The 15,766-nt window shown below is 35.9% G+C and overlaps 1 protein-coding gene across 1 annotated transcript; it reads right to left on the bottom strand.

The window, feature by feature from the left end:
* Window positions 1–724: 724 nt before the first annotated feature.
* LOC126811279 (uncharacterized) lies at window positions 725–8,222 on the bottom strand. The gene is made up of 9 exons (XM_056098560.1): window positions 8,102–8,222; window positions 7,623–7,995; window positions 6,834–7,170; window positions 5,681–6,003; window positions 4,711–5,003; window positions 4,069–4,206; window positions 3,485–3,583; window positions 2,823–2,914; window positions 725–733 (listed from the first exon to the last, which is right to left on the bottom strand). Exons 1-9 carry the CDS (start codon window positions 8,220–8,222, stop codon window positions 725–727), a joined length of 1,785 nt encoding a protein of 594 aa, XP_055954535.1.
* Between the last annotated feature and the right edge of the window lie 7,544 nt (window positions 8,223–15,766).

Raw genomic sequence — 15,766 nt, 5'->3', positions numbered from 1 at the left:
AAATTTGTATATCAAAAACTCAGTGAAATTTGTTTCCATGGAAATACAAAAACATATTAAATCCTAGAAATTTGTAATTAGCAAAAAGCACTACTACAATAAAATTTTGAATTTTGGGGTGTGTACAAAGTTTCTTAATTCTGAAAGGTTCCTGAGATATGCCCCGGAAACAAAACTGGGATGGACCGACGGGCGGAGCACATTTCCACGTCCCTCCCTTAACTTTATCCGGCATGGGATAAAAAGTAGTCAAAATGAGGTTTCATTTTCTTTACGTTTATTCTGATGAAATTGAAATAAACTAGCGAAACGAAACAATCTCTTAGCGTGGAGATGTTCTGACGACCGTACAGGTAGCAATGTGTTATGCACAAGCCATGTTGACTGTGGACAGTTATATAAGAGCTTTCTATGTGCATCCGTGACTTGCGAAGACCGCCATTATCGTTTTAATCAAATCGAAATCTACGTGATACATGTATTCTGGTTATAGACGTAGGATTTCGATTAAATATAAACAATAACGCTTGTATATAGCATGGTTTTGCGATAATGGAACCGGAAACATAGCTCAAAGAGAGCGACTAGTATGAAGTCCAGAATATCTCGCCTTGTTAACAGAATTAAAAATAAATAATAACATCTAAATATATACATCTGTATATACATATATACATACATACGAGTAGGCCTATATTTACATTCATTTTATAGCTGATATTCTCTACTTTAACTTAAAAAATAACCACATATACATACAACAATAATATTTTAATATTTACAAGACGAAGCCTTTTAATTTTTGTCATAGGTTTCACTGCAAATTAATTCCCTTTATAGAACGCCAGATGAGCGGGATGCGCGCCCCTCGTATGCGACATCTTAATCTGGACAATGGCTAAATAATAAGTCGGGTGTGTTTCATCAATCCTCTGACTATAACTCTGATTATAGCTATTTAAATGTGATGAAAATTAATACAGTTAATTAAATATTCACAATGACAACCCACAACACTTCGCAGTTTTTAATTATTTCTGCTTTTACACTCCAAATTGCGTATTTCGTGGGGAATGTTTGAAAATTACTGGATTACTGGAAAATCTTGTCACCGAATGTTCTATGCTTCTCTCAGATGAATCACGAACTCAGAACAGTTTTCCAATTTCATACAATATTTGTGGCTTTTCCTCTCGCTCTCTGGCCCACTGAAAATAAAACCGACAATATTGCTCTAATGAATATCTGAAGATTCAACCCGCACAAAGGGAAGCAACTCCATTGCTGTAGCGCAAAACTTGATAGCAGGTGAGACAAACACTTTTGCACTAATAATTGTTAAGAGTATGGAGCGTGCAAATGAGTATGCCAAGTATTAACACCACCAGATGTTGCCCTGGTGATGTATTTTCCGAAAAGTGGATGAAATGGGGTTTAACATCTACTTTCCTACATTATCTGAGCTAATGCTAAGAGGGACATTTATTTCTACTCATATTTCGAATTCCTGTTGTCAAGGGTTATTTTACGTGCACGTCAACATGCACACGAGACCTCGGTTTTTCGTCCCATCCAAACAAATAGACACCGAGGTAGTAAAATATCAAACAGAGAATTCCCTAACCCAATAATTGTAGAGTATTCTTATGTACTAATCTTTAGTATCCATTCAATAACATTATGTTACAGAAAAGCCATGTTCTTAAAATAATTCTACAAGAAATAGTGACAATTGTATCCTTTTACATTTTGGCCCGGCGACTGATGGTAGCAGCTAGCAATCATTCGCCTACCTTGATACTATCTTCACAACGTCAAGGTATAACAACATCCACTATAATTCTGGCAATAAGGTCGGAAAGTTCGACTTAGACCTAATCTTATTTTCTACACTGAATGACATAATATATTTTACCTGTAGCCTCTAAACTTTCATCATCGGACATTTCATCCATGGAATACGATGACGTACTGTCTCTTGATTGGCGCGGCTGACCATCGTTATGTGTTAACCAATAGGTATGATAACTGCCTCGTAAAAACATCATTAATTCTCTGTCTCTCTGTTCAAATACAAATAAAGACCATTAGATCTCTATCTCAATATTAAAATAAATACAGCACGCAAATATATCTCGACATTAAATTAAAAACAAAAACAAACATCATCAGTTGTTTGTCTTCCTGTTAGCCTTGTTGGTGCAGAAAAGTAGAACGTAAATTTTAGCTAGCTACAGGAGTAAATAAGAATTAAGAAGTTAGAAGTAAGTACGATACTAGCAAATGAAAAATGTGTAATTTAATATCCTCCTGCAGCTAATGTAATGTTAGTCCCGAAATGTTCTAGTTTGGACAATGATTTAAGGTATTAAAAACCTTGAAAGTCTTGTTCATCTCCATACAGTATGGTTTACATCGTATTCGTGTTGATAGCCTCGTTTGTCACGCAATTAGTTTTTCTGCAATATTCTGCTATGTACTGGTTAATTGGGCATAATAAAATCGTGAGTCATGACGTAACGTTATGTAAACATATTTAGTCCAATTTGGAGCTTTGTAAGCGTAATAACATTGTTACGCAGTTAGCTATTGGTTGTTAATCGAGCTATTGACCAGTCATAATTTGGAACAGAAATTTGCTTACATTAAAGCAGTGTTTAGTGGGATTTAGCTCTAATCAAACAAAACACTGCGGGGAGTATGCCATATTATAGACGAAACTGAGAAATCAAATTATAGCAACATTGATCTATCACTGACTAATCATGAAAGAATCTAAGAGAGATACAATAACATTTACTCTGTATAAAATACAAACTTACCCGACATACGTCATCCTGTCTTTCCTCCATAGTAAACCCACCCAATGTCTGAAGCGCATCTTTAGTACTATGACTTATATGGATTCTTCCCGCTTTAAATTAGAAGTAAAGAGAGGGGAATTTTAAAATTGTGACTAGTGTGACTCGAATGACAAAGCCACTAGTGGGTGGGTGGTGAGTTGTTGTCAAGTGAAAAAGTTTTGGTATACACAACCTGATCCATAAAAAATTACTTATAAAATGGGAATGGGGTTTAACGTATCATCAGCACATTGGTCATTTTTTAGACTAACCCTTTTTTTCCATGGACACGTGTGCAGTGCTAGGGAGGTGAATTTTGCTCGGGCAGCGGATATCCACCTATTCTTTAGCGAATTCCAATCTTCAAGGATTCTTATACGTGCACGCCAATGTTTTTCGTTCCATCTACTCGACCTACGCATCTCTTAACTTGCCAGTTCCGGGGTGGAGGGTGTGTGACATGCAGAAATCGCCCATATCGCATTTAAAATCGAACTGGGAGGTATAGGTTAAGTCGTCATTGCCATGAATAAAATATGTTCTTTGCTCGTATTTATTTAGAATTTAAATAAATAATATACTATGTTTTACAGGCCTTCTGTTATTTTGATCGCTGAAAAAATTGTAAACATTGATCTTACGTTTTCCAAGCGATTCCATTTTAGCTGCTATGCTGACTGTTTCACCAAACAAACAATATCTAGGCATCTTCATACCAACAACACCAGCTACAACAGCGCCTACAAATATAATACAGTAACCATTGTTGCTTCTGGGGAATAACGTTCTTAAACCAGTTTCGATGTTAAATTACATCTGGTGTAATTTATCCCAGGATTACAGTCTATCCATCCAACAGCGCTATATACTGAAAGTCAAAACTAATTGGGCGATAATTTGAACTTTTAGGATAGAGCGCTACTGGATATAGAGATTTGATAAATAGTATACCAAATGGCACAATATGCTTACTCTTACTAGAACATAGTCATGCTACTATGGAGTTCTTGTGGATAACTAACTTACTTACTTCAGTACAAGATGGCGCATGCTAGAACACCACCATGATACCATGAAGATCTTATGGATAACTAACAACCTCTTTCAGAACAAGATAGCGCATGTTACCAGGGAGTCCTTCTAGATAGCTAACAAATTATTTCAGTAGATCATTACTAATATATCAGTTCACTGATTCAAGACCTAATATTTAGAGAAAGATTACCTGTATGAATTCCTATCCTAAGTTTAAACTTGGTTCCTGGTAGGTGTGGTATTTCTAGTCGACTAATATGATCCAATAAGCTCAGCGCCATTGTTCCAATCTCTGCAGCGTGTTGATTATTATTTCTTTTCGGAACTCCTTTAAAGATTAAACACATGTTTCCAGAATATAGACATAGAAAAGTATACAAGCAGATGAAGTAAAAAAATATTCAGTGGGTTTAGTATAAAGAATGACTGTATTTGTATTTAATCTTCCTGGTCGAGATAATACAATGTACCGGAAGCAAATTACACGAAGCATCAGCATGGTCATACAACAGCTGCAATGCAGAGACGCCAGTAACCTTGAAAATCTCTTTTAAAAATAACATTAAATGGAGCTAAGTATTATGTCGGAAGTTAATTACGTCCATGTTCGTCGGGGGCAAATATCTTTTCCTGAAACCGATTTGTCTGAAAGGTGTAATATTTTATTTGTAATATAATGTTATTTTTGTAGGAGGGTTTTCGTTTTACAGGTGACTGTGGTGATTTGATGTCCATTAAATGATATACTACCCCAATATGAAGGGGTTTCATAGTTTTCATTCGATTCTGAGAAAAGAAGATGGCGGTTGTAAGATATTGAAACAATATTTACCTGAAACAACCATATAAGCATCACCTATTGTTTCTACTTTATAAACATCATACATGGCTATTCTACCATCAAAACATGAATATAAACTGTTTAACATTTCTACAACTTGTATAGGTGAACTACGAGCAGAGAGTTGGGTAAAACCTTGAATATCTGAGAAAAACAACGTAGCTTCCACAAAATTCTCTGGATCAACAACTTCATTAGCTTTAAGTTTATCAGCTACCGATTTAGGTAACATTTGGTGTAACAGTGTTTCTGTTCTCTTCTTCTCTTTGTTTAAAGCTTTTGTTCTGTAAAAATAGGAGATGGAGGTGGCGATAAATTTTGGCAGATATTATAAGAAATATCACGTAAATGTGGTGGTGTAGTAAGACCAGTGGAATGGGTCCCTCCTCCCTTCGACCAAGTTGAAGAAACAGAAGTCATAGACACCCCTCCATGCCCCTTGTACCAATTCAGAACGGATGGTTAGCAACCCCCGCCCAACCTCGTTTATTGCTCGAAGTAATCTTGATTAATATCGAATTTATCGCATCGGAAATGTCAATATTATCCCACTCAAAGCATCTTGTCTAGTGAAGCTAGATAAACTTATCAAACCAATCAACTGCAAAATTGTCTCTGGGGACTATGCACCACCCCGCCCTATTACAGAAAACTTGCTTCATAACATTTGGTCATTTCACGCCTCACCACCACGAGATAATCCCTCACAGAAAATTCCTGTCTACAGACATTTTCAGCTGATAGCCTGGCAATTCATATGGAATCGTGTATGTTGAGTGTATGTATAACTTACGAAAATACGATTGCCTAATATAAGGCAATAAATCATTCGCTCAAAACAATTGATTTAATATATTCAGTTCAATTTAGTTAAATTAAGTCTCCCAAGTTACCAAGTCTATTTATTCCCGAATATAGTTACTTTTTTCACCACAGAAAATGATGATAAAAATGAACCCACCTGTTGGCTAATGATATGGAATATTTTTGTATCTCATTTGTCAGAGTATAAGCAGCATATATAATGATTGGACAGATGACAAAAACACACACAAACACGATAGATATCGCAATCAATTTCTGTAAATTCACTTTCTGTCTCTCATCTAACAACCCTGTAATTTCCTGGGATAACTCTGATTGAGTTTCTAACAATAAATCCATATAAACCGTCATGTTGTTATACCACCATTCAGCCATCTTGATAGATCCTTGTCCACCTAGGTCATTACGTCGAATTTCAGCTCTCATTCTACCCAATACGTTTAAAATAGTTTCATTACCCTAAAAATAACACTAAACAGCATAACAATAAACCTAGATAATGATTATCAGTAATTGAAATATTTTAAAACACTTGTCAGGGTTTCGTCTTGAACTATCAAGATGGTTTAAAGTAGTAAGGGGAGACGTGGGGGCTCGCTAAGACGCTGGTTCGATCCAAGTGTTGGCCGAGATAGTTAACTAGGATTTTCCAGCGTGGTTTCCTCCTTGTGGGAAGGACGAAAAACCGAGATCGCGTGCACGTAAAAGAACCCTGGACAGTTGGAATTCGATACAAGAGTAGGCCGTAGCGCCACTGTCAGGGCACAATTTCTTTATAGCGTATATGCCTGTCTTCATTAGCCCAGTCGGAGCAGAACATTTGAAAAAGTAATATAAACTAAACAAAGTAGAGTCATATACTGGGGGAGTCTGGACAACTATGATCTTAATTGTAATTTTGTAGCAAAATGGACTTTTGTTTAACCGTAGTGCTATTCTCGATTCTTAGATAATTCCCATCTAGGCTATATCTTGTACAGAATTATCATTCCGATCGTTTTCACGTTTACAAATTGACGACCATGGCAGTAGCTGACCAGACTATCTCAATATATGACCCTGTAATTTGTATATTTACGCAAAACGTACAAAACTTGTCTTTGAAAAGAAATATAGTAGATACTTTAATTAGATCATAAATGAACATTTTACATCACCAGAAAGCAACATACTGCAATTTTGAACAAAATTGAATCGAACTAATATTAATATACCACTGAAAGCACAATGTCCTCTCAAAGTGAATTGAATTACCGGGCGAAAAGTGTCTAGTCAAGGGTTGGACGTACCTCGATGTTTTTGTTGTAAAGTGTTGCTACAAGATCAGAGTAACGTCTAGCTGAGAGAAAAGTTGCATTCGACACGTCCTGACTTTCCGAAAACCATAGATACACATCTCGTGATGGGAATCGGCCCTTAGCGTAAAACACCATACCAAGGGCTCTTTCCAAACCCATGTATTCCTTGACGATAATAACTTCTAGATAGGCTACAAGACTTCTCCAGATGAATCCAGACTCGGCTTCAGGCATAGTATCATACAACCACTTGATGAAAACTCGGATAAGAGTTGTGTACAACTCTAGCTCCATGGTAACCGTTTGGTTCAAAGTATCTAATTCATACCTAAAATTATAAATTACATAAATACATTGACAGTACTGAAATTTACTATGAACCAGGAACCGAGTATGACCCCATCCCGCCATCTTGGACATCATATCAACAGCAAAACCAGTCAATCGATGAGCAATTGTCCAAGGAACAGGCACGCTAAAATTCATGTCGATAGTACTTGAATAGACTTTTTTCGAAGATGGTCGGTCCCAAGAATAACAACAAAAACAAGTAGCGCTCGGGGCTCAGTTCCTGGTCCAAAAATCTCTTAACTGATTCTACATGCAATCCGAAATCAAGAAATTTACAAAACTTGTGGATCTTTGCTTGAATAATATAAGTGTTGGAAAGAATGTGTACCAAGGATTACAGAAAAGTACAGATTTGCTTCAAGGCAGATAAAACCATTCATTACCTTCAGTAATTATTTGGAAAAGCGTAAGAATTTTCCAATATCCTACCTGTGCCTGTTGAGATAGGACAGAAACTTATCCTTGGACTGGAACTCAAACTGAGACAAAGTCGTCCAAAAAGTCAGCTGTTCGATCGATCTATCTGTCTCTGGATACCGTTGCAGAAGAAAGGATTTGGATACTGGACTAATCTTACTGATATACAGGGCGCTCATATCTCTCTCCTTCTGTAAACTATGGACAACCTGGCCAAGTTCTACACTGTACAAGATAGTGTTTCTGATTCCAGACGACATGTAGCTAGTAAACGTATTAAAGAATGTATTGGCTGTAAGACCTGTTAAAACAGCTACTGGTATCATTACAATACAGACCATCTTCACCAACTGGGTCCGCTTGCCGGAAGTCGTGATAGGATTACCTGAAACGAAGAGGATACAAAGTATAACAAAGTTTTTGGCTATCTGAATTTTTTTTCTAAAAACACATGCTTTGAATGTTGAAATATTTCATACAGATAAGCATACCTCTACATGCATATTCAAATTTATTTCTAGCTGGTCGTATTTCTAACATATTGTTGATGGCCACATCTAGTTCAGATGGCGATAATGATGATATTGATGTTCGTACGTCATCATCTTTCATTGGTTGTACTCGATGTCTCTTTAATAACCACGACATGGCTATACGATCACCTCCGTGGTTCCCTGTAATAAGAATATTAATACACTTTATCAATTATTTCAATAATTTATCTTACCGCTGATCGCGAATTTCATTTATCTGACAATATCTAATATTTCACGGCTTATCATTTACGATAAAATTTGCTTAAATTGATTATTATAGAAGTGATTACAAAAACAAAAATATCAATTTTAGAGAACCTCTCAGAATTGAATTCCGTCCGATTAAAAAAAGGTAAATCACATTACGTTATTTATGATGAAATGCCCTGAAACCAAAATGGGCCAAACATTTTGTCATAAAGGCCATAAATGTTAGTCAAAACGGCCACAGATGATTCGTAATGACCAAAAATCAAAACCAAAACAACCAATTAAATATTTGTTATTGATCATGATTCGGCTATAAATATTTACGTAAATCTTGCCCAGATTGTGACCAAACTGAATTTTAGACATTACAATTTTAAAAATAACCAAAAATTTTATTCTTATAAACTATTCTGTAAAGGGACAGTATATTGATATATAGTAAATAGATACTGAGATTGTAGATTTAATTTGTGAACAATAATCTAAACGATTTCGTTTTAGGTTATAACCTGTAAAAATATTAAAGAAGCTGTCATGCTAAATGGCAAAATTAAAATGTGCTGACTTAAAATTGCTAACTTCTACCATATTTCTCAAAAATGTTTTCTTTTAAAAAAGGACTTTTAAATATTATTTTTAAGATGTAAAAATCAACAACATAAAAACTCCGTATAACAACTATAAATGGGTTATCTGAATCGCCTTTAAGTAAAAACTTACCTCAGATCTTAAAACATTCACTGATACGGAATGGCGTTTCTTCAAAGTACTGTGGGTGACGTCGTTATCCCGAAACAACATGCAGCCAATGAAAATACGATATAATAACGGTTATCGGCAGCAAGTTATGTGTTAATTATATTAATTTGGGTGATAAATATAGAGGGTTGCCATTGTGTGTCGTGTCAAAAGAATGAGACCTTGCTTAACATTTATAAACGAATTAACATTTTTGTTAATTGACATTGATTTGCTTAGCATGTAATATATCCGATTTTTCGTTTTTGGACAATATGAGTTTTGACATAATATGGAAGGGCAGTGAAACTCATACAGTGACAAGAATCTTAAACAGTACATATAATTTACAGTTAATGTAATGAGAAATATGTAATGTTTAGTGAATGTAATTAAATGTAATGTTAAGTGAATGAAATTCAATTTAGTGTTTAGTGAATGTAAAAAACAATATGTTATGTTTAGTGAATGTAATTAAAGGTAATGTTACGTAAATGCAATGTTTAGTGAATATAAATAAATGTAATTAAATAAAAATAATCGTAAGTGAATGCAATTAAATGAATGTAATCTTAAAGGGACATTATGGAATATTAGATAAAGAGCTGACAGTTTTTGACTGAAATTTTCAGCATACTTCCTTTACATTATCTATTTTTTAACTATTAAAATAGTTAAAAAATAGATAATATAAAGGAAGTATGCTGAAAATTTCAGTCAAATTACTTCCGTCTGAGCCGAGAAATTCTCATTTTAATAACACTGTAGCCTCGGTTTTTATTGTTTCAGTTGCTACGATTATCCATTTTACGGTTAATCATCAACGGCCGTTGAACCGCACAATGGATTTCCGATCTGGTGAAAAATTGGACCCATCACATGGCATCAAGAGTTGATTATGGTCTTGTCATGTTAATAAATGTCTAATTAATAATTTACAGAACATTTCAGGCCTAAGGAAAGACCTGCAATAGACAGATTCAGCTCATGCATAATGTATGTTTATGTGGATGCAATTCAATAAATGCAATGTATGTATATGGATGCAATATTGCATTTATATGGATGCAATTCAATAAATGCAATGTTAAGTGAATGTAAAGAAGAATACACATGCCTTTAAAATGTTCTTGGGTTAATGTCATTGGTAAAACGTATTGGCGGTAAAACATTGCATCGTTTTTAGGATGTTTGTCACAGATACTATTCACCATGGTAACAGCAATTAACACCCCATTCTATAAAAAAAAATCATCGGGGTAAACATATTCCGTCTCCTCTGACCATAGGATATCTTAAACTTTGTCAAATATAATAATTGTGGGTTTTAGAAAGTGTATCCGGAAAAGCTTTCAAAACATTTTAATAAGTGGTACTATAGAAAAGAAGTATATCAGAGGCGGATACAAGGGGGGGGGGCCTAATTTTCGGCAGTGCCCTTTTTACTGCTGAAAGTGCCTTTTCTCAGACCCAAATATGCCCGTTCCCAACCCGTTGCAGGGATCCCAAATGACTCAAACCATCGACTCAAACACACCAGTCTGGTCTAATTAATGCTTCAACTTTCAAACGAATTCTTGTTGTTTAGCTGACGGTGCCCTAATCCTATAGAGTGACTATAGACAGAAATCAATGATAGCATCTTGTGGAATCGGCGGCGTATACACTCATGCCCATCACCGACGCGTATGAGTGCAACTTGGTGTAGCATTGTTTCATGTGTGGACAGTACACAGTACAAGTTACAAGGCTTAAATAGTGAAGTGGCTAGGGAATAGATTCGTCTTTTTCCCCATCATAATGCCTCGATCGCCTTGACAATTTTCGAGTCGCATGTTCAACTGGCTTTTTTGCTCGATTTTAAGGCTCTTTTAAAACGATTTCCGAACGTTTACTTAGACGATGCAAGGAAATGACAGATAATTTTCTTGGACCCCCCCCCCCCTCTCAGCGGCGTGCCCCGTCTCCGCGGTCAGTGCCCTCATTTTGCGGCGCCCCCCCTTTTCAAAATTCCTAGATCCGCCCCTGTATAGGTCAAGACGGAGACAGTATTTTTTCGGACAGATTCGCAGAGATGGGTGGAGCCACGGTGGCTCACTGAGTAAGATTTTGGCTCGCTGACCTGGAGCTCCCTTGTTCGATCCCTGTGTTGGCCGAGAAAGTTCATCGGGATTTTCCGGCGTGGTGCCCCCACCCCGCCACTTGTTTGAGGGGCAGGACAGAGAGCATGACAAGGGACAACGTATTGTCGTTCGGATGGGACAAAATACCGAGGACCCGTCAGATATTGGCCGATGGAATTGGATAAAACCCAAGGCAAAATTTCCCTCATGGCACAAAGTATGGTGTATGCCCGTCTTCATAGCCTACTCCAGCAGGAAGTTAAACCCCGGGACAATACATATAGTTCTCATCAATAGTTTAATTTATATCAGCATATATCGTCAGTTACGGAAATTTCTGTGTGAAGTCTGATATAACCCATAATTTTATTTGATACTTTAGATGTCCGCGGTAGACAGATACGGTAATACACGAAGTAGGACCCTTTTAACCATGAATCCGGGGAGAGGGCAGTAACGGGTCATGGCGATGGCAACAAAGGCAGATGCATCCTAGGAAATGTCCGCTCTGGATGCATATAATTAGTTTCTAATTTCAGTAAGCGAAAACTCCACGAGCAGGGTAAAATTCTCCCTATAGAAAACAAGTACGAGCTTACTATGGACCAGAAACAGATTATGGCGCCGTCGGAGCCATCTTGGAAGATCGAAGTCGGTCAATCATGTCAATCGTACTTGAACGTCTTTCCGCGGCGTTACATGGAAACGGTCCCATTACATTTGCATTATATACGTACTATTTCGCCTGTGAAAACGGGCATACATTGGAAGAACGTCGCCCCGAGAAGAACAACAAGAAGAGCAAAATAGGTAGCGCCTGGGGCCCAGTTACTGGTTCCAAAATTTCCGAATTGTTGAAGAGATGTTAATCATAATTCAATTCCTTGTCTCCACCATCACGCCAAAACAAAAATCGCATCTGCATACCGTTAAGTTTATCAGATTAAGCGTGACCGTATGCCGTATGGACATCAAAAGAATGGCCGACACAAGTGTGAATAGACTTATTGTTACGTCGTACTGACCTCTTTGACTCTGGCGATTATTCCTAAACTCTTTCAATATAATATTTATTCACCTGAATATTATTGGTAATAGTAAGATCTATATTTTAACTTTTGTTTTGATAGATGTCAATAAGATAATATGGCCTGTGTTAATGAACCGTATAATCTGTACCGGTATATTATGACATTATTATAAGTATTATAGTATATTAATAGGGTTTTTGTTATAAGTCTATTGTTATTGTAACTGGGTGTCGGATACCCTGAGTTTAACTAATTATAATATTAAATCCACCACTCAAAGGGGTGGTTTCTTTAACATGACCTTATAAGATATATTCTGAACCACATTTTGGAGAGGAAAAAATGAAATCTCTTTTAAAAAACCCCAACTCGTTATCGTTTTAATTTCTTTTATATTTTAAAGTTTACTTTTATAAGGTAGTATCCTCGTAACATTATCTGAATCAAATTTTTGAGAAGAAAAATGAAATCTCTCACAGGAAATTGCAATATAAGTTTAATTTATTTTTAATTTAAAGGTTGTAATTGAGTACATATTCATCTTATTTACTGGAATCCAAAAACTGGCTTATATAGAGTAATGTCATGTTCATGAAAATTCGTCACACTGCTTGGATTCTCTTACATTGAAAGGGCTTGTCAGATTTGTCTCAAATTTGACCTACAATCAAATTTGAACATGCCCAATGTAATCACATACAAGGACCATATACCTATATGAAGCTTATCCTATCCAAGAATGGTAACGTTTGGATAAATTAATGGAGACATTTCAAAACAGAAACTGCTTGCACTATTATTAATGTATAAAGCCAACTAGAATCAATCAAATTGATATCGCTTTGTCAAACTTTCATTTATCCACAATTTTGTCAATCTTTATGAAAATGCTGTCGGTTACTTTTATCAATCATAAAAAAGCCCTAAAAAAGCCCTTGTCAGATCTTGTCGCTGATTTGTAGGACTGCAGAGAGGTGTGAGTGTTTACAAGACACCAGTGCACAAATTCACCTGGTCTAATGTGACATTTAAAAGTTTTCCATTTGTTTATTTGTTAATAATTTGTTTTGTTATTTAGTGAATTATAGAAGGTGTCCTTTTAATGGGACAGAAAACATCCATGGATTATATAAGATGTATTATATCATATTACGTGTACGCATAAGTAACAATATATACCACGTTTAACCTCGTGAGTCGATTTTATACTCATACATCTAATCAGGTAGGTGACAAGAATTAATGCAGCTTGGACATGGTTTAAAACAAACCACAGACACGTATGTTAAATGGTATAAAAAATATTGTATTTGTTTTATATATGAAAAAATTGTGTGGCACACATTAAATCGTTAATTATGCCAACAATTCTTATCTAATATCAGTATAATTGTTGTGCTATCAAATGAACATATTATTATTATTCCGTTTATCTTCACCAATATAATTAAGATTCTAGCTATCTTCATGTCATTACCTTGGTTGATCTATACTCGTACTATATACACGTTCATCAGGATTTTCGGGCGTGGTTCCCTATTGCCACTGGTGCAGGACAGTGTATTGTCGTTCGGATGGGACTAAAGGCCGAGATCCCGTGTACACTTTGGTGTTCACGTAAAAGAAACCTTAGCAGTTGGAATTCGAAATAAGAATGGACCGTAGCGCCGCTGTCCGGGCAAAATTTCCATCATAGCACACTGTATGACGTATGGCCGTCTTCATTAGAACGCTAAACCCAATTTCATTTCATTTCTACTACATGAAGATCAAACAACATCTGTGTTAATTCTCTGTTCTCTTTGAAATTTAATTGGTAAAAATCGCCATTTTCCAAACCAGTGGCTAGATGAAAGTTCAGGTCGGGCCAAGAACATAAACTTTTTAAAGGTGATGTTTACGGTTGTAAGAAAAAGGAAGGAAAGTAAGGTATAGTTTTAATTAGATTGTTATCTTCACAGTATTTTAATGTAGTATATTATTTACACTTGATAATATGATGATGATATTAAATAGGCTATATCTGAAATTAAATAGAGAGAGAGAGAGAGAGAGAGAGAGAGAGTTTAATTCAATAATTCGCTTGCGCGTACGGGTCTTTAGCAGTGAGAGGAAACCGGAGGACCCGGAGAAAACCCACGAGGTTGGACAGGCGACCCTACTCCTTGTCACGTACAACCGGGGAATCTAAACCACACCAGTTCACTCAATAACAGACCTTATGATACAGCGCGCACGTGCTAACCATCCCCCCCTCCCCCCGTCTGATAAGAAATTGTAAAAAAACGTCATGTAAAGAAAGTGTATATTTTTCATTACATCTACTGAAAGATAAATAAACTATTAACATGAAATGTTTTCATTAATCAAATGGGAACACCTTCAACCATAGTCTTTTGTTTACCTACATTTTATGCAATCGCAATTGTCTTTAACCTTAACTACGAGTTTGCATGTAACTCTGTTGTGTTTAAAGTTACTACATCGACATTAATTATATATCGACAGTTTCTATCGAAATAGTTTAACAAGGTCGGAAAGACTAATATCAGCATGATGAATAATATTTTTTAATTTTTAAAGATTTCTTGTTTGAGTTTGCATGTAACTCTGTTGTGTTTAAAGTTACTACATCGACATTAATTATATATCGACAGTTTCTATCGAAATAGTTTAACAAGGTCGGAAAGACTAATATCAGCATGATGAATAATATTTTTTAATTTTTAAAGATTTCTTGTTTGAGATACACATTTCAAGCCTGGATTTGATATGTTGGAGATGCTCACATATCAGAAAGTAAATGAATGGATTTGAATATCTTGTAAATAAGAACAAATACTTCAGTCAACGAAGGGTATTTATGCTCTCGTTACTTTTGTCATGTTGTGGAATTCTAACTAATAATCTTTAACGTGCACTTGGTACAGATGGTTTGATATCTCATCCGACCGACTAGGTACCTTCATTGTCACCCAGCAATACGTTAACGCATATCAATGGGGATACGATCTCTGAATATTAGAAAGTCTGCACCATGGTTCCGTCACAGGATAGCTTGTCTACTGTCTAATCGCGTTGGGTCCCCCCCCCCCCCCGCCACACACACACACACGCGCACCTAAAGACTACTATGTTCAAGCGATGATTAAAAATAAAAATTACCATATGTTAGTCGCGAAATACATGTAGGCTACACGTAACGGATAGTAAAATTTAGTATTAAAAAAACAAACAAACTGAAGACATCCTTTTACTTGAAAGAAAAACACCAAATGCAATGAACACCAAACTTATTTCTACTTGATGAATGTCCCTTTAATTATAAATGTTATTGAATGTTACACCTGTAGATTATAGACTGTTAATCTATTCTAAAGTCTTTATTCTGATCGTATTACATTTAACCCATCAATCACTGGTTATTGTTATAAACTATAAGTATAGAGTTGTGGGCAGGTCTTAGGTTTTATGTGCTTGACGTTACATAGTAAACAATCGCACTAAAACACAGGAGA

This window comes from Patella vulgata, chromosome 1 (genome assembly GCF_932274485.2).
Source record: "Patella vulgata chromosome 1, xgPatVulg1.2, whole genome shotgun sequence".
NCBI lineage: Eukaryota > Metazoa > Mollusca > Gastropoda > Patellidae > Patella > Patella vulgata.
The sequence above is the reverse complement of the archived record's forward strand: the minus strand, read 5'-3'. Positions and strand labels throughout refer to the sequence as shown.